Below are 26693 nucleotides of genomic sequence, written 5' to 3'. Positions count from 1 at the left end.
GCTGTTTGTGGTGCATGATGTTACAGTCCACAACTCATTGTCCACAGTCCTTTAAACAAGAAAGGCAAAACATATCAGCTGAATCATTTGAATGTGTAGCATCAAATATTTGATAACTAGCCAAGTCTGCACCGTGCCAGTTCAGCAAAAGTTATTACTCTGTTGGACACCTTTCGCAGGTTGCAGAATAAATGTCCTCATACGTCATGCATGTTAGCAGCATTGAGTGCGGTGCAGGACACGTTCAATGTTCGCATATTTCATCACGCAGTGACTCGCTTTCTCTGAGAATGCGTCTGCTTGACTGATCAGTGTCACCCGCAAATTGCACACATCTACTTCAATAATGGCACGCAACTGTCTTGCTTTTTTGCCTAGGCAAAATACAAACAGAAATGTTAGGATTTCATCAAAAGTACAATGTCAGCGTTATCCACCCCTTCCCTTAACACCACCCCCATCTTCAGAAGTCTCATCAGGTAACTACACACTTTATCATTGCTACTGCAATTATTTGTCACCCTTCTGCATGTTACTGGGGGCTTATTTACACTCAACCATACGGGGTGTAACTGCCTAATCACAAACTTATTTGTGCAATGCGATCATAGTTGGTCAATGGTACCTCAGACTGATCTGTGCTTTTACAAAAGCCATATAATAAGTACCCAGGTCGCACAATGCTTTTCTTTGTCACCAGAGCGATCACGAATGCCAGGCGCCAACTTGCTTCCAGTGTCTCATGATCTTGAGTTAGTTTGCCCTGCTGGCATCACTCCATATTTCAAAGGTAAAGTCTTTCAGTCCAATACCGCCTGCAGTTGTACAAGCAGCTTTGTTTATTTTTCTCCATACAGCTAGTGTCTTTCAAGCCTCTGGTTTTTTCACTTATCATTTTTTCTCAAAGGGTGTTTGCTGATTTCTTGGACCACCCCTTTGAGCGCGATAGTCTAAGTCAGTTTCTTTTGTTGCTTCAACAAATCATTCATTCTTGCACTAAGCCGTAAGGCTTCTGGATCATGGCTAATGTGCAGTGTTCATGTTATACTCCAAAGCCCCGCTCTGCATGTTGTCTCTTGCAAAACGGCTAAGCGCTTTTGTCAGTTTTGCTTCCAGCTGGAATGCCATAATGTCTTTGTCAGTTACTCCAGCCCTGGCAATGTAGCTTGCATTTTTCCAACTGTGTATTCTCACTTTTTCAAAGCGCCTAGAGGTTTCTTCTCCAGTGCACAGCGCTTTACTTCAGTTCACATCACATGGAGCACTGGAATGCAGCTTGCACAGCAATGTCGCTTCACTTCACATCACATGGTGCATGGGGATGCAGCTTGCATGGCAATGTCTCTTGAAATGGGCAGCTGTCTTTTCCTTAGCCCATTCACAGATGCACAGGTTCCCCAAATGTTCAGATGCGATGTGCCCATCTGCCATTCTGCGTGCAGTGTTTGTTTTCCTTCCAGTGTTGATACTGGGCAAATTCTTTACTTCTGCAAGCTCTGTTATTGCATGCTGTTAGAAAGCATGCGTACATCAGCATGTATACGGTAGATTGTGCTCTTTTTATTTTCTCACTCACAGCAGTTATTGCCTTCAGTTCTGTTTCAGCATTTCTGTCTTTGCACTCCCCCCCCTCCTCAGTTTTTTGCTCACACTGACGGTGTCTCTCACAGGGGATGGAATGGAGGAATGTCATTGTTTATCTTTCGCGCAGCAAGCTTATCTCTTTGCTCTATAACTCTTAAACTGTGGCGGTTTCAATGGAAGGCACTCGTTTCAGACAGTTCATCCAGATTAACTCTTTCATGCACTGTTCCAGCAACTCAGAAAAGCTCTCATATCTGAAACACCATTTCACTAAACAGGAGCGCAGTATTCTGCTTTTGTCTGCCTTCCTCCAACAGTTTTTTTTTTTCTTCGCGCACCTTGCCCAAGACAGTGCAAGTTATCTTCAAGGCACAAGCTCTGCACACACAGCAAGACTCTTATTTTCAAAAGAGGCACTTTTTCTTGTCATCAGATTCTACTCCATGTAATTTTGCAAAATGTCAAAGCGTCTTTTTGACTGTTTTGAACTGATTAATGTCCCATTTAAAAGCATACGTTTTTTTTTTCTTCCTCGTAACCTTGTAGTTTGGCTTCACGAGCTCACTCCAATGCAATGTGCGATCTTTCAAAAGAACCCACAACCCACTAAATCTTTGTGCTGTCTTATCACACACAGATTTTTCATTCTGTTGTACCATTGCCAGAATATAACCACTTATTTCAGTGCATTTAAAAAATGCCATGTGTAGTGCAGCTCCCTGCACGTTTTTTTTCTTTCTCTGCAAGAGCAACCCACACTCTATATTGCTTGTGGGCTGTTAAATGTGTCAACAACATTTTTCACCATGTACCACAGTTAACAGGTCACTATTTCCAAAACATGCATCACTTATAAGGCAACAATACAAATCCATGGCATAGCGTGGGAACAGTCAAAAATACTCCAGAGGCAATTTAGAGGCAATTTAGAAAAATATAAATTGTCTTTTCCCCCAAACCATTGCAAACTGATTCTGCAATTTCAAATCAATACACAAAAATCGAAAATCCAAATAACATTCACTCACTTTCTTTTTAAGTGAGTCTCTCACCTATTATAAGCATGGCACAACTAAAATGCAATATAGTCATTTTAGTGTGTTTCCTTTAAACAGAATTCGCCACCAGCACATGGAATTTACAGTTGCCAAAAGAAAAACAAACCCTTTAGGCTCTCAGCACAGATGTTACTCTTTCTCCTAAGCACGGCTCATTCCCCACGTTATCTTCAGGAATGTCAACACTTCAAAAACATACATTAAAAAAGCGAACCTTCGCCTCCGTACATTACAGCCCCCCACTCGCTAGCACACTGGGGCTGAGTCAATGGTTAGATTACTATTCACAATTTGCATGTCAAATTCTTGCAATTATTTTCCCTGCCCTCATGACAGAATAGAGATGAGAACTCCGTCTCACTTTGCATTTCAAATTACAACTTTAAACTGGGGAAACCGCATGATAAAATTCTTTCCTAATTGAACATACATCTTTCTTGACCATTCATCGGAGCGCTTTAAACAAAGCCATTTCCCGCTTGTTTATCGCCTTGTACTCCCTGGCTCCATTCCCAAGCAATAAGTCAGTCACGACTGATTTGCTGAAGGGAGTCTTAACCACACAAGCTATCGGCCACGGCAAGCCGACACAACATTGCTGTCTTTTGAAGTCTCAGAGCTGCAGTGAGACCACCAAGGAAATGCGACAGCCTGCTCCTCACTCTGCACTGTGTTCTCTCACACAATTTGTCATTTCACAGCAAGGCACTGCTCTTCACAAATCCCACAAAGCTGCCACCAAATGTCTTGATATGGGCAAAATCTTCCTCGGGGCCAGCCCTTTGAGAGCAAAAAATACCCAATTCAGCCCAAAATACAGGTTCTATTGTGCTGAGCAGTGAACTCATGCTAGTGACAAATGACACCTTCAATAAGTTTTAGTATTTATTCTAAACAGTGAGTGAATATACATTGTGGGATTCAAGTTAGAGAAGATTACAAAGCACAAAACTTAGGGAAATGCAAAATATAGAGAAACATAGAACTTAGATAAACATAGAGAAACATAGAGAAACATAGAGAAACACAGTCTTACGCCCCTTCAATCAGCACTGGGAGACCCTGGCCCTCATAAGCTAGCTGTAACAAGCCCCGCTCAGAGGACAGCGCTGCTGGGTGCCGTCAGAGCTCCAATTCCGGGCACTTGATCTTGCTCGAACCAAGTCCACAGGACGATCTCCCACCTGAGTCATGTGAGCATGCATTTTATAATCTCGTGCTGTCCGTCCATGACGCACAGTTCCAGAACTTTCCCTGTGCAAAATATAGGCTGGCTCATGGAAAAAACCCAGCTCTGTTAATTTCCACTGTGCTCCTTCTTCTGAGCCCCTCCCTGGAGCCCATCTGCGCGAAAGCTCACGAATGTCTTATCAGTGCCTTCCCAGAGAAAAGGAAGATTAGTTTAGGGGCCATGCAGGGCTACCGTTAGTGAGTCAGAGCAAGCTCTAAAAGACATGCACTCATAGCTTAGTGTTCATAGCGCTTAAGACTGGCTATCTAAGCGCTATATAGGTGCCATAATGTTCCAAACACTCCAATATTGTCTATTAGCTACAGAGCTCGGGGCCCTCGCCCTGCCTGCATAATGTGACCTATCACTCCTACTAGGCCTGCATATTCCTTGTAGCTCACTACTGCATAATGGAAGTGCTACAACAGACTACTGTCAGCATTTTTGGCACATACTTTGAATACACTATTGGCTTTCAGTGGCTAATGCTGTCATCTAAAGCCCTGATTGGCAAGGTTGCAATTTTGTGTATCACTACAGGCTATCATTCAACTTACCCTCCACACTGAATCCGTTGGTTGTCTTCATGACCATCAGTCTGGCTTTACAGCATCCAGAAGCAGGGAAACTGCTCTTCTGAACACCCTAAAGACCTGCTCTCACACCTTGAATCCAACTCTCCCTTTGTCCTCATTCTTCTCGACCTCTCTTCTGTTTTCGACACAGTAAACCACAACATCCTGATCACCCGCCTCTGTGATACCCTGGGCATCACAGATCAGGCGCTGGCATGGCTCGCTTCCTTTCTCTCTTATTGGCCCTCCCAGATGGAACTGGGGTCCTTTCGCTCCTCTACCAGTCTCTCTACTTGTTGGGTCCCCCAGGGAATTAACCTTTCCCCCTGGTTCTTCAATATCTACATGGCCCCCTTGGGCCAGAGGATCTCCACCTTTACATCTAACTTTCAGTATTATCGGATGACATGCAGCTCTCTTTCAGGCTACCCTCGACCTCCTCCTCCTCCTCGCTCATCCCTGACTGTATAATCACAATTCAGGCTGGTGTGCTGCTGACGATCTATGCCTGAATGCCAGTAAAACATCGATCGTCCTTATTGGAACCCCTGCTCCTGCTTTCCCACTGGCCTGTCTACCTTGGCCTTGCGCCCTCACCTACCAATGAGGCAAAAAATATTGGGATCATGTTTGACTCCACTCTCTCCTTCTCTTCTCACATCTCAGACATCTCCAAAAAGTCCAACTACCAACTGTACCACCTCAGAGGTATTCTACCTTTTCTACCTTTTCTCATTTTTCCCCAGAGGCCCATCACCTCAAGAGCCCTGGTTCTCTCTATGCTGGCCTATTGCAACAGCCTCTTTCTCAATCTCCCTACTTCTACTCTCCATCCTCTACAACTAATCCAGAACAGAACCGCAAGACTTATCCTTGGCCTCAAGCCCTGGGACCGCATCGCTCCACTGCTGAAATCCCTTCTCTGGCTTCCCATGGCTGCAAGGATCAAGTTGAAGAACCCCTTGCAAGGCTTTCTGGGGTCGGGCCCACACTATCTACAACGCTCTCTTCCTAAAAACTCTCCCTCTGGAGTCCTCTGCTCGTCCTCCTCCAACTCTCTGCGGGTGAGACGCTTTCACAAACAGAGATTTGGGGGTAGATCTTTATCCTCTGCAGGTGCTTCCTTCTGGAAAAGCCTTCCTGCGTCTCTCCGTCTGCAGCACCGTAAATTCTGGAAACTCCTCAAGACCTTCCTTTTCTCTTCCTCCTTCTCTCTCCCTCTCCCCTGCTAATCTCCTTTCTTTTCTCTCCACCCTCCTTCTCCTCCCTAACTCTGTTCAATTTTTTCTGACTGGTTGCCTGGTTCACCTCCAGAGCCTACGGGTCTCAGGCTCCCTCGCCAGTCTTTTTTGCACTTGCTTCCAGGCCACTGCACTTTGTTCAACATTACTGCACTTTCTGCTTACACTCCAAGAGCGTGGCAACCTCTCTGCACTTAACCCAGGGCCCTGCTGGGCCGGACTCTTTGTTCCCCCAAAACCCCACCTGTCTCTGCACCTCAGTCTGTAAGTATGCATGACCTAAATGCACTGGGACCATTTAGTTTGCCTGTTCCCCCACCCCCCACTGTTTTTTCCATCCTCCCATCCCAAGCTTGGTCTCAACTGTACCACTTCATGCACTTGCACTAGGAGAAATGTTGTCAGGCCTAGTATGCTAGTTTTTTTCATATATAATTCGGAATCTTCAAGGCCTAAGAATGATTACTGCATTGCCTTGTTACCCTCCTGCATTGAAGTGCTGGGAAACACTTCACCTGTGTATAAGTGCTTTATAAATAAACAATAAATAAATAAACTAAATAAAAAGTGCCAAGGTGGCATTAAAAGAAATGTGAAAGGTGAAGAATGAACTGACATTCACAGATGACGGATTACTGATTATATGAAGGATGATTGAACTGGCACATCATGGCCACCAAGGACCAGCCAAGACGAAAGCGCATCTGAGGCAGAAGGTATGGTTCCCTGCCCTGGAGGAGTGAGTGTACTGGTTCATCACAGCCTGTGTATGGTGTCAGGTGGCTGCCACTGAACGCAAGGAACCCTGGATCGCATCTACGGAAAAAAGCTGCAGGCCCTGGGGAAATGTCCACATTGAGTTTGGGTCTACGGACAGAACATCATTTCTAGTCATCATTGATCAGTGGTCGAGGTACCCTAAGGTGGAATTTGTAGCTTCCACTGAACTTCTGGATGTGATTCTTGTAATGCAGAAAATATTTGCAACCCATAGCTTTCCAGTAGAGGTGTGTTCGAATAATGGACCCCTGTTCCAAGGAGAGGGATTGCGTTCTTTCATGCAACAGTGAAGCATCTGCCATAGAAAGATTACCACTGTATGGCCCACAGCGAATGGAGAGGCAGAACAACTTATGAGGACCCTGATAAGGACTTTGGCTTTGCAAATGGCCAGGGTGGGTGCCTAAAGAGGGCGTTGTACCAGTTTCTGTTGGAATAACGGACCACACCTCACTGCTCAACAGGGGTGTGCCCAGCAGAGGCGTTGTTTCAGAGATGTCCAATGGGCATCATTCCTAAACATGAGCATCGAGCTCCGGAGATGGTTAATGACGAGGCCGTTCTGGCCGACAGATGGAGAGGTATTGAGGAGGATAACAAACAGAGAACATTGCATGATCACCAGTTAACGCGAGGTGACAATGTCTTGCTTTGGTATCGCCATCCCACATGGAAATTATCAATGATGTATGAACCTCAGCCATTTCAGATCGCTGACATGTAGGTGTCCATGGTTATGGCCTCTAAGGGGTGGGACACTGTGACTAGAAACACTTGTTTCTTACGATAGTTTGAAAGCCGGTACGAGAGGTGCCAGAAAGCAACACGGAAAGGGAGGAGATGTCTGCACCAGGGTCTCTGGCGATGGGCGATGAAAGTGAAGAACTTGGAGAAGAAGATGTGGCAGCTGCCCCTGGCATCACCAGTGGGGGAGAACCCATGATAGAGGATCCGCAGGAATAAGAAATTGGATGGAGATATCCTATGAGGCTCTCAAAAGGGCGTCCGGACTACCTATGTGATTATGTGCTCGACAGATGAGAACCCCTGTAGATCTGTTATGTTTAAGTATTTCTGCTATTCAAGGACAGTACAAAGTTATTGTTGTATATAGTTCAATGTTATGAAAAGGGGGGAATGTTGTGGTCTCTTTAAGAATGAGAGCATTGTGATGTCAGTGCGCTCCGAGAATAAAAGGGGCCTCACGTTCGGCACCTAGGTGTGAACGAGCAGAGCCCGAGACTGTGATACATGTCTATGTGCCTCTTCATTGTTTGAGTGTGTAAGCCCTCTTATTGCATCCACCCCCTGCCCCCCGTACTAACAACTGCTACTCAATCCAACCACCTTCATGGGTAAATGCCTATGTACTACACTGGCGTCAAACACAGGGCGCACCTGCTGTTTTCTAGCATATGTTGTACCTTGTAGATCATTGCAGAATGCAGGCCCATCATAGTGATGCAGCCCCAAGCTGAGGTGCATCATACATGTGGTCAAGTAGAATGTTTACATAGGAAGTGGAAAGGCACGTGTGGCAATCTTACTCCCTGTCAGGTCATGATTGTGCAGAGTTTCCTAGCACCTGATTTATGTGAACAATAAGCTATTTGAAATTATACGATTAGAGGAGTAGACCCTGTAGTGACCCAGATCCTCTTTGCGCGGGAACAGAGACCCTCATTCTCTGGCGGAGGTTAGAGGAGTTTCCAATGTGATGCTCTGGGTGAGAGAATTAGATGGAATTCACAGGACCTTCTCCCCTTTTTTGATATTGTTGCGGGAGGGGGGACGAGGAGGAGGAATTGCATCGGAATCATATGTCTCAGACCCTGTTCATAGCTGCCAGGAGCTGTGTTGCACAGCAATGGAAAAAGGCTGTAATCCCATCGAAGAGAGAGTGGCTCCAGGTGGTAGGGGCATATACGCAATAGTCTATCTCACATATTTGCTGGCTGAATCCAGATGCAATACAGAGGAGTGGAGACTCCCCTTTTTTTAGCAAGTATGGGAAGACTTCCGGTTAGATATCGCAGTACACTCTTTTCAGGTTAAGACTTTGCAGTACACTAATGTTGAGGTAAGACACTGTACCTTGATGGGGAAGGAAAAGGGGTTAAAGTGGGAGTGGGTGGGTGGGTTTGTGAGAAAGACACAAGGAATGTGGAGATGTTGTTGTAAACAGCGTTTCATTGTAACATCCGAACTTTGTCTGTCTCTTTATACACTCAAAAATTAATAAAGATCACATTTTGAAAAAAAAAGATGGATCTTCCTGACCTGAGGGAGGGTTTGGAGAGGCCTCTCATTTTTATTGAACAGGGAAAAGACACATAGGTATAGACAAACTCAATCAAAGTAGGTGGGAGAGCAGTAAGAGTTCAGGAGATTTGGTGGGGGGGGTGTAATGGTACAATGAGACACACATATAGCATGCCAATAAAACCATTCATATAATAAGATTTCAAATCAACTGGTTTATTAGACCTTAACACACTCAACACTAATGAAAATATCAGTTATGTAGTGCTACCAAACCAACACTATAAACATATATAAAGATAACCCACACTTTACTTTTAAGACAGTTGGAAGTGATTCAAAAGTTAAACATGGAAATCTGTATGCAGTAAGGTAAGTGAAAAATAGTTAAGCCATGCAAAGCAATTGAAATTCAAGGAAAAGCAATGGAAACAGTCTTACCCTGCTTTATAAAATAAGGTCCATAGCACTTAAAAAGTCCATCCCTGCACAGGTGAACCAGTGTAATGTCCTTAAATGTTACAGGTCCCAATAATTTTTTTAGTGAATCGGGAACCGTTAAAGTGAAGAAACAAGTAGTGGCAAAGCCAACACGTGGGTAAAATGTTCCAGTGATATAAGAAAAAAGGTAAGTTCGAAAGATATGGGGTCCTCTTCCAATCCCAACATTCCAGAGGAAGACCAGGGGGCATCCTTGGCCAGAACTTCACAGATCATGAACAGGTAATTGAGAGCTAGGGTCAGGACTTTGAACCCCCACAACTCTATGGCTGGAGGAACAGGTATGCAAGCTTGCCCTCTTACTCTGATTCTATTGTATTGAACCAAACTGCCATCAAGCCTTGGGAACAATGCTAAATTTAGAATACCGTTCGTTCTAGGCATGCCAGCAAGACATCCATTGCAGCCCTCCTTCCTGATATATGCAATAATGTACTGTCCAATTTGTAGACTGCTAGCAGCATTGCCCAACAAAAACGAATGCACACTTTTTACAGAGCACATCTGCTGGGGCACCTTCTAATAGTGTAGCCCCATTGCTGTTAGCATGCTGCGGGCATTCCTATTACTAATGCCCAGCAGTGAGTGTGCATGGGGTGTCCTATTTATGGATGTTGGTAAGTTAAATTATACGCCCAACGACCGGCCGGTCCATCTGTGTTTTAAACACAGAGTGCTGCCTGACAGTGAAACTGGCCAGCAGATCTGATTGTCATAGGAGAACCCATTTACTTCAGCTCCTAAAATGCCACTACATCTGAGAGATTCCTCCTAGAAGATGGGAATCTGTTACAGAAGGAAATAAAAACCAGTTTTCTTCGGTATGTATAGTGGTGGCTAGCTGGCAGCCTTTATTGTTTTCAGAGGCACGCATTTTAAGGTCTACCTGGCAATATATAGAACTATCAAAGAGAGAGATTTTCCACAGGAAGAGACATTGGGCCTCATTACATGGACGGCGGTAAGGGTTTACTGGTATCGGTAAGGGCACCGGTACCGGTAAACCCTTACCGCCTTACTACGAGGTCCCTTTGCGGGTTGGTACTTTAACGCCTGCTGTTTAGCAGGCATTAAAAACCAACCCGCAAAGGGACCATGGTGCTAATTACGGTACTGCAATTTGCGGCACCGTAATTAGCGCCTTCCCCATTCCCATAGAGCCCTATGGGGCAAAAATGGGAATGGGGAAGGGCAATGGGGGAAGGGGTAATTACCGCCCCACCAACCTTGGAATAGGGCGGTAATTCCCCTTTCCTCCAAGGCGGTGCCGGTATTTTACCAGCATGGACCAAGGTGCTAATAGCACCTTGGTCGTCCGCCTACCGTGTAATGAGGCCCATTGTATTTGCCCATTGAAATCCATTGGAAAGAAGTACATTTTGGGAGCAGAACGAAAAAGTCAGTGATGTTTTCTAGGACAGTATATTTGTAATTCACCATCTTGCCTTCCACATTTACTACTATACTCATTCGTTGCTGTTTTTTAAATTGTATTGCAGAAAAAAGTTGGCGCGGATATTGTTAAAATTGCAAATACAACAACCATGGTCCTTGTCAACTATGTGGTAAGTACATTGTTTTGCCATAAAAATGCCTTGCTGCTTTATCAAAATCTGGATTGACAAACATGTTATAAAAGATTGATCACTAATGAACACATCAAACACTTCATTTAAAAAATAGAAACAATACAAAAACAAAGCAAATATAAGCATGCTAAATCATTGAAATATTTACAAATAACAACATTGCATCATTTAACCAGGGAAATTTAATGCAACTAAGAAGGGCAGGAAATATTGGTCAACATTTAACTTGTGATCTCAGCCAAAATGGGTGCCCTCAAAACGTTCACTTTAGCAACATTTCTGTCCATCTACCACAATGTTCGCACTCTATGGTCAGCAATTGAACATCTATTGAATTGAAAGAATGTTGAAAATGTTTCCAAGACACCCACATTGTAAACCTCTGTTATGCCTGGAAAAGCTTTGCCTCCCTCAAAGGCAGGGCAGCTATGAATTTCAAAGCATGGATGATGTTCACATGGCCCATGTGTAAAGGACGTCTCATTTGCAGACCTACTGCAAAAATAGATACAAAAACATTTGCACAGACAAATGGACACCGTGCAGAAAACAAAGACTTTTGTTTAACCCCCCACCCTCAGCTGGGAGAATTAATTTAAAAAACAGCCCTTCTCTGAACAGGTTGAAAAAGTTCTCAGGTCTGCCCAGTGATCTACACTTTTTGTATTACAAGACATTAATTGCATTTTGGGCAGGTCAAACAAATTGATTGGTGCAAATATCCTTTATGTTCATACCTTCGTGTGATTTCATTGGCTACCATATTCCCTTGCATTAAAACCCACACCACCCATTTCTGACATCACACCCTGAACTCGCCCCCCCCCCGCCCCTTTACTGACATAACATGTTCTGACTGGCGGAATAGCTGCAAAATACAGGTCTTAACTGGATCTTATGTTGCTTAAAGATGGAGCGAGACAGTGCCCGGCACACAAGGCCAAAACAAACATCATCGCATTGCTCTCTGATTGGCTCTCTGGTCCCTCCCTATATGTTCCCTTACTTCATGCCACGTCTAGTTATAAAACACGCTGCAAGCCACTGGTAACATTTTATTTTCTACTATTTAATTCTTTTTTTACATTACATTTTACTGCCAGAGTCTGCACCCGACTTTCTGGGCAAAATTCTCCTCACATGGGAACATTGTTTTCTCATACCTCAACCTTGAGGTTCAGTATCAAACTATCTCATGTGCTAAGCAAGCCCTTCTAATGTACCTGTGAATTCAGCCTTGTTGACCTCTCTGAGGCTTAGAAGTGCTGGCTAATTCTGAACCATTCTGTGGTGTACATTTTGGATATGACGGCTGACGATTACTATCTCATGTCTATGTTAGTGAGCTATACGCGCGTGCCATTCGTGTTGCAATCAGCATACATGCATTGCTTATGGTATGTTCTTCATGTATGAATGGATGCAGGTAATGTTCTTTATGTATAAGTGCATATTTTGTCCTAGTGCATTTTCTTCATGGTGAGTGCATATGTACTTCATGTCTAGTGGGTGTGCGTGTGTCATTTCGTTATGAGCTTCCTTATTATCGTCATCTTTAGTTACATTAGGTCCATTTCCTGTTGTACCTGCCTGGGATTAGGCCGCATTTGGCGATGGAGGGGTAGAAGCTATAGATGACGTATTCACCTGCCCCTCAACACATACAATGCACAATACAAGATATTAGGTCAATGATCACTCCGCAGCAACGCAAACTGCGTTGATGTTAAGTGCTCTGCCATCAAAGGAGTACCTCTGTCATGACCTCTTCACAAACAGCATTGCCTCCTCATATCCATTTCTACACAACACTTCACACAAGAGCTTCTTTTAAGAAGATATGCAGAAAGATAACCATTAATACAAGCAGAATAGTTTATGCGAACATCTAAGATAACACATCCATACATGACTCAGACCAAGCAGCAACATCTGTTTGGCTCTCAGACAGATTCATGCATTATGTACTCCATCATTTAGTGCCTGCTGCCTGTGACCCTGGAAACACCATATGAGCAGCCTAGGTTCAACTGGGAAAAATAACTCCAAGAATTCATCCCCACCTCTTCGTTCAAGACTTACTTGTCAAGTGACCGAAAGGCTAACCCCAACTCACAACTGGTGTATTGAGAAGAGCGCAACATCAACAGCAGGGTATAGTGGTCCAAGATTAAAAAGCATACCTTGCATCTCCTCCTGAACACACTTCTAGAGATGTAGCAACCCTCAAAGCAACTCTCTCGCACCAATCTTTGACGTGCAACTTGTTAAGATTGTGGTGCCATAATGTCGAAGTTAGGCTCAGCTTGAACATAAATGCCAACATGAAACCATTGTCAAAGGTAAATCTTTTCAATTACTTAAACACATGTTTCACCCTCTCCAAAAACCAAATTGTATACATTACAAGAGGACTACCTCAGACAAAGAGACACATTTTAATTTCTAGAAAGTCCAAAGGCAACTTGCAAGTGATGCGGTGGTCAGGAAGGGTCCCCACGATTACTAGGGGTTCATGTTGCGCGTGCCATTTTGATTATTGAAGGTGGTGGTGAACTGGGTATGATGTTGGAATTTTGTATGTATCAAGTGCAGTTAATTATGGATGGGATATGTTACTTTTAGTCTTGCTGTTGTTCAGAACTGATAAATATTAGATTTTGCACACGTGTAGAAAGATAAAATGTTAAAACTGCGAATTTAACATGAAAATGATTTACACACGGGGTGCTCTGAATTACATGGAAACTGGGAAACGGGGAGGTGGTCAATGCGCATGCGGCGGAGGGGACTGTCCTGAAATCCCAGGGTAAAGAAGAATACTATTCATAAGATACACATGTGAACATATAAAAATAGTTTAAATAAGAAATGTATGTAAATCTGCATGTAGTGGGGTTTTGTGAGTTTATTCTGACATTTGAAGTTAGCAGTTGCACAATGCATTTTAGGTATCTGGGACATTCTGGTTTTGCAGGCTTGCGGGTTGGCAGAGGAAGAATTAGTCATCCATTAGAAGGTCAGCGACTGAACAGGACGCAGGTTTATGGCGTAATAGGTCTGCAAGGAACACGTGTAATCTTGCCCATTGCATTGAAGTCACGTAGAGGGGTTTGACCATTTGTTTGGGGCAGCAATAAAGATGGGGCTAGAGACCAGGTTGTCTGGTGTTCAATTGTTTTCTCAGGGTGTAACTGAAGGCTGTATGTGTTGGAGTAGTGGTCACATAAATTAGTTTGTCTTAAGAGGAGCCAGGAGGCTCGGGCAGATGAGATCGCAATCAGTAGTTCAAAGAGAACCTGTTTGCTCAGCCCTTCCTCGTATTGCTAAGATACACTTAAGGTTAGAAGGCTCTAGGCCAGTTGCTACTAAAGAATGAATTATGTTGTATGTGAATGTTTTACTGTGTCGTGATGTCACAACCTCCCACGGACCAATCCCCAGCAAAGCTGGACTGCGAACATGATCAGAAGATGGTAGTAATGAGTGTCGAGGACCAATGAGAAAGAATGAATTGGGAAAAGATGGAACTTCTTTGTACATGTTTTGTCCAATCATGATTGAGGGGTGGGTTCTAATACAATATTGGGGAGTGTTTTAACTGTTGCTAAAATGTATTAAAATGTATCAATTGAAGTAGTTAGTTGAGACTTGAGTTCGTTTGGTTCCACGGTACGATCTAACTGCTGCCCGGATTTTTGTACAATAAACCTTGTTTTACGTACAAAACGTGCACTCGTTTCTCAGGTGGTGGACCCGGTTTGAGCTGAGGAAATTAGGGGTCTGCCCACCCACGCTAGTAAAGGCCCTGCTGCTTATATGTGTGAACTACAATTGAAAGATTGGTCAAAAGGAGGAAAGAAAATGAAACAGAATTCAATCAGATATCTTGAACAGTTTTCTATCAATCTGAGTAGAGTGATCACCTCACCCACCCTGACCTCCTCCATCCCAAACACTGACTAACAGTATAGCTCACTAACTAGCTACTTGCTGTACTCCATTGCTAACATTGCTACACCAGAATTGCAATGCTTGCTATTGTTCTTGCGTGAATATTGTTGCCCTGAATGTCTTATTTATTTATTTAATGTAATTTATTGGGCTTTTATAGCGCTTGTACAGCTAGACAGTGTTTCAAAGCACCACAAGGCAATAGGGAAGGGAGCAAGGCAACAAATAAACATTAGAAATGACAATAAATAATGGTGGTCAGTGATAATGTCGAATGCAATAATGTCGACAGTCAAAATGTCGAAAAAAAAATGTCGAAAAAAATAATGTAGAAAAGCAATAATGTCGAATTTTTTCTACATTTTTTCGAATTTTTAGAAAAAAATAAATAAATATATATAATTAAAATGTGTTGGATATGAGGGGTGAGAGGGTGGTGGGGGGGTGGCAGGGGGGTGTTTGGTGAGGGGGGTTGGTGGGGGACCCCCCCTAGTAAATGATATTGTCCTTGTTTATTTATTTATTGAATAAATAAATAAATATATAATTAAAATGTGTTGAGTATGAGGGGTGAGAGGGTGGGGGCGTGGAGGGGGTGGCAGGGGGGTGTTGGGTAAGTGGGGTTGGGGGGAACCCCCCCTAGTAAATGATACTCTTCTTGTTTATTTATTTATTGAATAAATAAATAAATATATATATATAATTAAAATGTATTGCGTATGAGGGGTGAGAGGGTGGTGGGGGTGGCAGGGGGGTGTTGGGTGAGGGGGGTTGGGGGGACTCTTCTTGTTTATGTATTTATTGATAGTGCTAAATGACATTTTTTTTTACATTTTTTTTTCTAAAAATGGACTCTTTTCATTATATGTATAGGTTTTCGACATTATTGTTTTCGACATTATTGTTTTCGACATTTTTGTAAGTCGACATTTTTTTTTCGACATTATCACTATAAACCATAAATAATAGACAAAGAATGTCCTTCTAGGCCTTATGACATTCTGCGCGTGCAAGTGCAGTGAAAAGAGAAGGGAGTAGGGGCAGGGGTGAAGTGGTTGAGGGTGCCCCACAGGGAAGTGCCAGAGATGCCTGTTGCAGGCAGGTAAGTGCATGGGCTGAGACATCCGAAGTGATGAGGGAGGTCTAACATCCATCAGGTAAGTGTGTGCCTGAGATAAGTCACCCAACAGGCAGATGTGGGCCCAGATGCCAGTCCAGAGGGAGGATGGATGCTGGTTGCAATTGGACAGAAGGACAGAGCCCTATTAAGACTCATGAGGGGCCCAGCCACATATTTTATCTGACCTTGAAGCTAATATTCAATATGCTTTGCTTCCCCGTGCCCCCACATCGACGCCTCCCTAGTCTTGGCACTCCGGGCCCACAATTAAAAGTCCCCTCAGTATTCCAAGACTCAGTTTCAACTGTTTTATTCAAATTAAACTTCACAAGATTGACCGAGATAATGTGACCTAAGGGCTTCGAACACCTAATCGGTCAGGACATTCTTATTTCCTAGTCCTGACCAGGCCTCCCTTAATGTTTCTTTAAAAAAAACGGGAAATCCCTCAAGCAAATAATACCTCAGGATGGTCTAATTCCCCAGTGCTGGATAGGTAGCCACAGCCTTTCAACTTTAACAAGATCCTCCAGGTCTCCTGTGTTCTCCATCTCCTTCACAGGTAGTCTTGCTTTGCAAGCTTTAGGGTTTCCAAATCTGTATTCTTGTATAGGACTTCCTGTGTCCCAAACCTCAAAGACTTACTCCAGTCAACAGTCCTTCAAGCAGCCAGGGAAACACTGAGAGTCATCTTGGAGGGACAGTGAAGAGTTTCTGGTTTTCTACCCAATAGGGTCCTGCTGCTTCTTTTGCTTCACGACTCTACTCCTGATACTCTCCCTGTCCCAATCTCATTCCTCGTTCCGCCTTCTATGCTTGTCTATGGCCGACATGGCACCCGAGAACCTTCCAAAGCTGACTGGCTAGGTTGTAGTGGTCAGTCATTTCCTTCAGAAGCTCACTATTTATTCATCACCATTCCTTTCTCGTCTGGATGTTTCCCTCTAACAATCCATCCTGGTAACTGTTCCTAAATTAATATCACTGAAGTTCTCCACCCAACTCCTCCTCTTTCAAACCCTTCGCCAAGCTAACTTCCCACACAATACCATATTCACTTCCCAATGTTACCTCATCTTCGTTACCGCACAACTCCTGTTGTTACCACCTCCTCATCTTTACTACTTCCACCTCCTGATGTCAATATTTTCTTTTCAGTGGCATTTACACCTTCTGATGTTTCCAGCTACCCTTACCAGCAGTTACCAGCGCTTGAAGTTACCACCTCTGCTGTACCACTCTAAACTCTTTGGACCATTTCCTCATCAGTGACACGTCCACCTCCTGGTGTCACCTTCCACTCAAGGCCACTTCCACCTCTGGTACAAACTTCCCCTCAGTGCCACGTCCAAGGGTCTACCTCTTCCTCTGTTGCATTTACAGTTCCTGATGATACCACCTTCTTCTCGTACCTTCGTCAGCACCTGACATTGTCGGTTCTCTCTCAATTTCACCTTCACCTTCACCTATTGCTGTTGCCATCCCCACCTTCCCAGGAGCATCGTTTTCTACCTATGTCCCACCATCTGCCTTGCTCTTCCAGAAGGAAGAACGGGCAAAACAGTTTGATAGGATAAGCTGGTGTAACCAGGTGATCGATTAAGTACTCTGCAGCAATGGCCAATGGCTCTTGGCCCTACCAAGGAGTACACCAACCCTCACTTCTGTCCTGCCTTCTGTTTGAGCAGACTGGTCTAGGGCTCTGCACACCACCCTCATCTTCTTGATCACACATTGGAATGGGTGCTTTCATTATTGCATCCAACTTTTCTGCAGGTAAGCCTGTGCAGGCATTTTGGTTCACTGTGCCTGCCCTGATTATTCCTGCATCTGCCTGAGCATGCTTCGTTGTGGTGGAATCATTCACTCACCTTTCTCCAAGAATGTTCATGCAGGCTGTTTGTTACTGCGTTCTACGACCTCACTGCAAATGGCCGTCGCCATGATAGGCAGAGGAGTGCCTTTCTGAGCGTTCCCTGAAGCCTGCCCAATCTTGATTCTGATTGACCATTACTTTCTACTTGGGACCAATCCGAGAGCTGGCAGGGGTCTGGCCCCCACAACTAAGGACCCTGTCTGGCCTGTCCGGCCGTGGCCGCCGGGTCACTCCACTTCGCCTATATTCTCTGCTGGTTCTAATTGTTCAGCTGATTGTAAGGTAAGAGCATTTCTGTGCACTCTAGTCCCAATGCTCTGCCGTCCTGCACACATTGTTCAACTCTGTGGCTGGGTCTGGTCTCACCCCACCTCTTGCCGCCCTCCTCCCACTACCTTGCCTTTCGAGTCACAGTGTGCTACTAGCCTCTTTCCTTCACCCTGCATAATCCTGAGGGGTACACACTATCTGGCTCCTACCTTGAGCTGCACCAGCAACTTATTCCCCCTAAACAGACTAGCAGCTACTGACTTTTACTCAGTTTTCCTATGGGTCCTTGTAGGTCCATACTCATCGCTTTTCCTACTGTCACGACGTTTGACTGATTTGTGTGTCATCCTCCCGAGCATTCAAAGCTTGGAACTGGAGGCCTCTCTCACCATTTACCTTCTTATGGTGTCCTGCACCTCCTAGGACTGCTGATTACCGTTATGTATCTGCTGGCCTTAGTTAATTGCTGTATTTTACGGAACTGCAGGAAAATCCAATCTAGTTGTAATTTATTCGGCTTTTTTAAGCTACATTTTGCTGCATTTTACTGAACTGCTCTAAAATTGAACCTAGGTGTGATTTTATTCTGGTTTGTAAACTGCATTTTGTTGCATTTTACTGATGATCGTATCTTGATGTGATTTATTCTGATCTTTCAGCAGCATGTTACTGCATTCTTACTGTGTTGCTGGTTAACTGAATCTAGTGGTGCTTAAAATCTGCTAGCTCTACTCAAATGCTGTATCTTGACACCAAATCCCTTTGCTCCAATTCCTCTGGCTGCTCAAGATGCATGGCCTCTCTACTGAGTGTGGAGCACAAGTGTAGTTTCCATCTGTAAAATACTGTAGTTCAATTGCTAGGCCTTTTTTTTACTTTTTACTTAAAGGCATAGTCCAGTAAAAAAATGTATTGTCCCTACGGGTCGGCCATGTTTTTTAAGCCTAAGTGGCTCGATTTTAGAAAACTTTCCTATGGACCTTACCCGAGTTTTCGTCCATTAAACGCACACTAAAACAGGCACCAGGGAGCCGCCATTTTGTGATAATCCTATCACTTGCCGCATCGCCCTGGCTGATCTGCTTCTGCGGCACTAAATCAATTCCCCCGCCCCTGAGCCTTTCATCAGCAGACTCGTACCGCCCATTTCCCAACGCCAAAGCAAGTCTTGTGTCAACATTCGCTGCGCTTCAGCTAATGACGTGTCGCCATGGAAATGGCAGGACGCCTCTTTCCTCAATAAGTATAAACAGACCGTTTCACAACACACAGCAGCAGATTTTCGATTCCATTCCTCTCTCTGTGTTACTTAGAGTATTTTGTGACTCGTTTCTGTGCTCTGGTGAGCTACCTTCGCCGCTTGTAGCCCGTGTGAACACCTGTACCATCTTGGTAAATTATTTTACTTTGTTTACCACACAATGGCTACAATAATGCCCTACATGTACGAGCCCGAGTATACCGAGGAGGAACTACTGGAAAGGGAAGCACGCGAAAACGATGGGGATTCGGACAGCAGTTGGCAGGACGAATCAACAGATGAAGTGCCTGGGCCTAGTCGCATGGACAGCGTCTCCACCTGGTGCACGTGCAATCGGTGCGAGCTAATGCCAACCGAGGAAGAGAACTGCTGCTGCCGAGAAAGCTCGGGATGCCTGGCCTACATTTCGGAAGGCGAGCCACGACCGTAATGCATCACCGAGCTGCCAGACTTCAGGGCAGCCTGCCTCACACGGGCCGTGTTGAGAATAATGATGGTGCTTATGCACGAACTTCGCGCAACTGTTCGTCCTCGTAATCCGAGTAACGAGTAAGTATACTCTGCTTGTCATGCCACTCCTATTTCATGTTCTTCGACTATATCCAAAATGACATCTACATATCATTGTAACGCATGTAAGTCATTCAATAGTGTGCATTGTCTAGATAGCATTTGTCCGTGCAGAATGCCATTAGTTACAAGAATTGTTATTGACAACAAACATTTATTAAACTTATCTTGGTCATTTAAAAACAGTTTGTTTCATTCCTTTTCACAGGTGGTACAGGCTGGTGGCCTATCGTTCCTTTACATGGTGGCTCCACGGGAGGCTTGGACACCGCATTCGAAGAGTGATACCCGCCTGTGCCGTTTGTGCCATTAGAGAAACGTTCCCGAGTGACAGCGGTCAGTACAGGGGATTTTCTCTCGCTGTGCTGCAACCTGACCTGTATAATCTTTAAAGTCTTGTATTTTTGTGTCATGAAAATAAGATACAAAATAAAACACCATATATATTTTAACAACGGTTGTTTCGATTTTTTAAATGAATCAAGTGTGTCTCCATTCAAGGATGGACGTCAGACATCTGTGCTCCGAATGGGTGAAGGTCTGGTCGCTGTGAAGCAGGGTGGTCACTATCTATCTAAGCTAACATAACATATTCTCGATAATACATGCACTAAATAACACTTCTTCAAAGTCTTTCAGTAGGTTATGTCTCTATAAAAGTCATACATATATCTATACTAACAATTACCATTGGATTATACAGGCCTTAGGTTAAGGGTCTTGACCACTATAATACACCGGTTGAAGTGTGGGTCTGTGCACACAAGAATCTCCGGTATGTGGCATTTGTTACTGATAAGCAACGATATACTATCAAAGGCAGTTCTCACCCGTGGATGAGCACTGGCATGTGGGCTGTCTGGGGCGCGAACGGCCAAGGTGCCAAACAACATGTACACTTCAAAAGGTATCCCACTCTAAGAGGCCATTGCTCACATGGCCCCTCAGACCCCGTGTCTCCAGCCAGGCCTCCCCTTGAAGCAGGCCGCCACCCTGCAATCCACATGTGTGTCTCCATTCAGCAGTCTTCCTGTGCCTTATCTGCACGCCCCAGGCCCATCCATCCCACCCCCTGTATCAAAGACGGTTCACACCCGGGGATGAGCGCTGGCATGGGGGGCTGTCACGGGCGCAAACGGCCAAGGTGCCAAACAGCATGTACACTTCAAAAGGTATCCCACGCCAAGGGGCCATCGGTCACATGGCCTCCTCAGACCCTGTGTCTCCAGCCAGGCCTCCCCTTGAAGCAGGCCGCCCCCCTGCAATCCACATAAGTGTGTCTCCATTCAGCAGTCTTCCTGTGCCTTATCTGCACGCCCCAGGCCCCTCCATCCCACCCACCCTCTATCAAAGGTGGTTCGCGCTAGTGGATGCGCGCTGTCAGGGGCGCGAAAGGCCAAGGTGCCAAACAACATGTACACTTCAAAAGGTATCCCACGCCAAGGGGCCATTGCTCACATGGCCTCCTCAGACCCTGTGTCTCCAGCCAGGCCTCCCCTTGAAGCAGGCCGCCCCCCTAATACCACGACATACATACGTCATTCATTCACAAACACACCCCTGTTTCTAATACTTTATAAACTACTTGATATGTCTCATGAGAACATCTTTGTGCTTTGCAAGTCAACTTTTGAATGTGCTACCTGGCAACCACTGCGATCTACGCTAATCTGCTCGTCGTCGTGCTATCCGTGAACTTCTGTGACCGCTTAGAGCAAACCCATCAGTGTGCTACCTGTGGCCACCCACCTATTCTCCTGCAACATACTGCTCTGCTTGCTGAATCCAACTGTTTGTTGGTCAAGGTAAGGCCATGTATCCTAGTCATATTTCGCAGATTTTTAAATTTCTATCTATTTGTGAGTAGAGTACACAATAGTGCTATGTTCATTGGTCTCATTGCTATTGACTTGAGTTTCCATTGCTATGCTATCAATAGATCTATTTATTTTTATCTGTGTCTATTGTCATCGAATTGCATCCTTCGGGGGTCCAGTCTATAATGTAAGCATGTTTCCTTCTCGTGCAAGACAGAACATCCAAGGGACGAGTCACATGTTCAGATTTTAGTCACATTATTTATACATTTCTGCAACTTATGCAAATACTAAGCCGCACATAATGAACTGGTATAGTTCCTGCGACCAAAACAAACCTTGCATTGATCATTGTATGATTCATTTACTTTTGTATCAAATCTTTATACTTGAAGATTGTATAATAATGTCGATATTTACTTTTCAGATTTATCAACAATGCCTGCCTGTTCGATTAGCGGTTGCCCTTCGAAGACCCATGCGAAATCTGAAGGCACTACAATGCATGTATTCCCGAAAACTGTTGATCGAATAAGAGAATGGGTCAGACATTGCGGATATCCAATGGATGAGCTGGAAAGTAGAGTCCAACAAGTCTTACAGGACAAGAGGGGTGATCGATACCGCATCTGCAGCCGGCACTTTTCCTTGGACATGTACACAACATCTTGGGTAACAAAGAAGAATAAATGGCGAGCGACATGGAAATTGCTCGAAAACGCTATTCCCACTCTATTCGTCCACATTCCACCACAGGTGAGTCAAGTGTCCGGATTTAGCTTTAGGCCTTGTGGTAGTGTGTAGGTAGCCAAATGGATTAATTGATATTTAGGTGTTCTATCCCTTGTAATAATTTCGATATTGATATGAGTGTATAGTTTTTTGAATAATGGCATATATCAATATATTCTTTTTCGATTTCATAACCCACAAACGCAATGTATATATATGGGAACATGGAACTGTGCTGTATTGAGCATTTTTCAAGTATTCTGTCGCCTTACATGGCTATTTTTAATATTGGCATTTCATTATCAATCATTAATTTACCTTTACAACTTTTTGACTATCCCTTGAATCTGAAGCAAGAACATTCTACATCCTTGATGTGGTCGCAGTTATCAACCACTTCTAGCGTGTATCAGGTAATCTTACCAGGCTAATCCGCTACAGACTTGTTTTATGCATGTCAAGTAATAGTTTTATTCTATCGTGTAATTATTTTACCGAATGTTTGGTCAGTGCTTTCCAATTGATATACACCTTAGTTATCGTCCACTGGTTTTTGTTTTCAGTTATAATTAGTGTTATCCATACTAATGCAAGTACTGTCTTTCAGGGAGATGCTGAAGCGTCTGCCACATCTACAACATTTCTAGATGTTCTGCACCAGCAGGAGGTATGGATACTGACAGCTCCATCGAGCGTCATCATCAGAGCTGGAATTCTTGTCGTTTGATTGTTCTACACAATGTTTCATTCGTGGTTAGCCGTTGATATGTACCTGTGCTGTCGACCCCAGGTGTGTGTTATGTTTTCACTATTGTAATCCTCACTAATGCAAGTACTATGTTTCAGGCAGTTGATGGAGGTCAACCCCTGCACTTGATGCAGAGCCTGACATTCAAGTAATTCCAGGGGAAGTGGAAGCGGGACCATGAGTATACGAATCGGCGCAACAGCTTTCGGAAGTGCGCACTACATTTGCAACATCCATAGATATTCTTCAGCAGGACGAGGTATGGATACTGACAGCTCCATCATGCGTGATCATATAACGTGATTCCATTTGCTATACTTTCTTCCCTATTACAGTGCTGTGTTTCAGGGAGAGGACGGAGGTTCCACTACAATCACAACATCCCATTTAGATGATGCAGATGTAAATAAATCGGAGAAATAAGTCGATGAAATGTGATCATATTTAGATTTTCCTTGATTCTTTTAGACAATGCATCATTTGTGGTTATCTCTTTATATGTACCTGTGCGTTCGACCCCAAGTGTGTGTTATGTTTCCAATATTGAAAACCATACCAATGCAAGTACTGTGTTTCAGGGAGACGACGGAGCTTCCACTACAATCGCAACATCCCATTTTGATGATGCAGATGTAAAGGAATCGGAGAAATAAGTCGATAAAATCTCCATATTTATATTTTCCTTGATTCTTTTAGACAATGCATCATTTGTGGTTATCTCTTTATATGTACCTGTGCCGTCGACCCCAAGTGTGTGTTATGTTTCCAATATTGAAAACCATACTAATGCAAGTACTGTGTTTCAGGGAGATACTGATGCCTCCTCTCCAATACAACCATTCATGGCAGTCCATGCAGAGCCAGAGGTATGGATACTGACAGCTCCATCGAAATAGATCATCACTGGTCGAATACTTGTCGTTTGATTGTTGCACACAATGTTTAAATCGTGTTTGGCTATTGAGATGTACCTGTATGTTCGTCCTCACGTGTGTTTTATGCTAACAATATTTTGATACATAGTAATGAAAGTACTATGTTTCAGGGAGACGATGGAGCCTCATTCCGTGCTGTCTATGCGGATACAGAAAATATAGTCGTTGCAGCGCAAGAGAAAGGGAGGACATGCGGAAACGAATCGGAGCTACAGCGTGCAGATGTTGAAGGTCGAGTCAAAAAAGTTGCAAAGAAAAAAACCCAAAAAAGGTTAGTTACAAACAGTTCATAACTTTAAAAAAATGTTTGTGCTGGGGACTATTTTATGTTTTTTTTCCAGTCGATTGGACTACACTTTATCTTGTGTTTAAAGTGAACATCCCTTTTCCAATCTCTCCTCCAGTTACCCGTGGGTGTCAGAACTATACATACACAGACAGTGAAGCGAATGAGAGATGTTGCTTGCCAGACCATGTACACTATGGAGGAACTATTAATTGAGGCGAGGCGTGTTCAGGCTCGAGATGCTCATGTCCAATGGCCAGAACATGAATTAACTGTGTTTGGAGAATACAGCAAAGTTGCATTAGACCATTGCTATAGTGCGACCGCACCACCACAAGAAGATGATATTGAATGTATTGAAGATAGCTCTGAAGTAGTTGCAGATCAATTCACACAATCTACACCAGCCAAAAAATTGCCACCCAAAAACCTGTCGACATTGTTGTGTTCTCCCATCAATGTTGAAGTAACAGATGTCGAAATGACAGAGAATGAACCAGCCGCAGCATCCATAGACGCATCAGAACTTGATATCAGCGATATTACTTTCCAATGTGTTGAAATCTCCGCAACATCACAGACCGAAACAACGTTGAGGCAGGATGACAGTCTAATGAAAGAGAGCAAATACATTGTATTCGACAGTTGTTTGATGGAAATTATAAGTATGCTGAAATGTGTGCATTCCGTTAGAGGGAAAGTATGTGGGAAGCCATTGATTAATGTGACTCGTCAAATAAAAGGCAGTAACGTCAAAATAAATGCCGCCTGTAGATTAAATCATAGGTTCTCATGGTCTGCACAAACGATGCTGGGGAAAATGCCAGCAGGCAATCTACTGTGTGCAGCTGCATCACTTTTTAGTGGCTCCAATTTTAGAAAGTTAGAGGCTTTCTTTCAGTTTGTGGGACTCCATTTCATTTCTAAATCGCTGTACTACATATACCAACGTGATTATCTGTTTCCGGCCATTAGTGATGCTTGGAAAATTGAACAATTGTCTCTAGCAAGTACATTCGAAGGCAAACGATTCAGGCTAGCCGGCGATGGACAGTGCGACAGCCCTGGATTTTCTGCCAAGTACTTCACCTACCACTTTCAGGACATGGATAGTAAGAAAATTGTGAGTTCTGTGGTCGTGCAGGTAACACAATGTACATCCTCAGTGGCCATGGAGAAACTAGGATTTATAAAATCAGTGGAATATCTATAATCAAGGGGAATGCACATCGACCTCATAACTACGGACAGACACGTTTCAATTGCCAAGACAATGAGAGAGCAGTTCCCACATATTGATCATCAATTTGACGTATGGCATCTTGCTAAATCAATCAGTAAGAAAATCTCAGCTGCAGGAAAAAAAAAGGTTTTGAAAGTATTTTGCAGTGGTCCCAGTCTATCACCAACCATCTTTGGTGGAGCTCAAAAACTTGTGAAGGGTCAGTGGAAATACTACTTGAAAAATGGCGGTCACTGATGCACCACTGTACCAACGTTCACCGCTGGACAGAAAACCAACATTTCCACCAATGTGAACATGGCCCTTTGTCCCCAGAGGAGGCATGGAAGAAGAAGTGGTTGATTCCATCTTCACCGACACACAAAGCCATTGAGAAGATTGTTTTCGACAAAACTCTATCAAGAGATTTGAGAGGACTGACAGAATTCTGTCACACAGGAGATTTGGAGGTGTTCCACAATATGTGCCTAAAGTACAGGCCAAAGCGCTTGCATTTTAGCTTTCGGGGCATGAAATATCGCACTCTACTAGCGGTCTTGGCCCATAACAGCAATGTCGGACGTGAACAATCTAGGACTAGGGGTAAAGTAAGGATGCCTCGCTACACTAAGGTGTTTTCAAAATGAAGTAAGCAATGGGTGATCAAACCAGTCTATGATGAAATGCAGTTCGACTTTGTGAAAGGCCTTATTGTTGCTGTGTTAGAGAAGCACAGATATGGAATTTTGGTCGTTTCTGTGCAGAGCAGTGATCCATTGCCACCGAACATTGCAACTGTGCCATGTCCACCCGAAGCACAGCTGGTTGTGAAGTACAAATCCCGGTTTAAATAATTGCAATACGATTGTCTTTTTGTAAATAAATGTTATTGTAGAGTGTACCTGTAACCCTAACCCCTACCTTCACCATTATGGGTGGCGAACAAGCTGGGTGTCATCTTTGAATTCTCTCTATTCACCTCATATATGTGTATGTATATATTTTTCTCATGTCTCATCTCATGTAAATGTAAATGCAGCGCACTGTTGCGCACTGTTAACAGAGGGGAGGCTTGCGTATT

The 26693-nt window shown here is 43.9% G+C and overlaps 1 protein-coding gene across 3 annotated transcripts in view; it reads left to right on the top strand.

Moving 5' to 3' along the window:
* Nucleotides 1–26693, top strand: part of LOC138580918 (uncharacterized) — a 500340-nt gene that overhangs the window by 171694 nt on the left and 301953 nt on the right. For all 3 annotated transcript variants that reach the window (XM_069651850.1, XM_069651847.1, XM_069651849.1), the window contains exon 6: nt 10732–10797. In XM_069651850.1, the coding sequence (XP_069507951.1) occupies nt 10732–10797 (66 nt within the window). The remainder of the gene's footprint in view (nt 1–10731; nt 10798–26693) is intronic.

Source organism: Ambystoma mexicanum, chromosome 3p (genome assembly GCF_040938575.1).
Source record: "Ambystoma mexicanum isolate Mex_15411 chromosome 3p, UKY_AmexF1_1, whole genome shotgun sequence".
Taxonomy (NCBI): domain Eukaryota; kingdom Metazoa; phylum Chordata; class Amphibia; order Caudata; family Ambystomatidae; genus Ambystoma; species Ambystoma mexicanum.
Note: the sequence above shows the minus strand (reverse complement) of the source record. Positions and strands in the feature narration are given on the sequence as shown.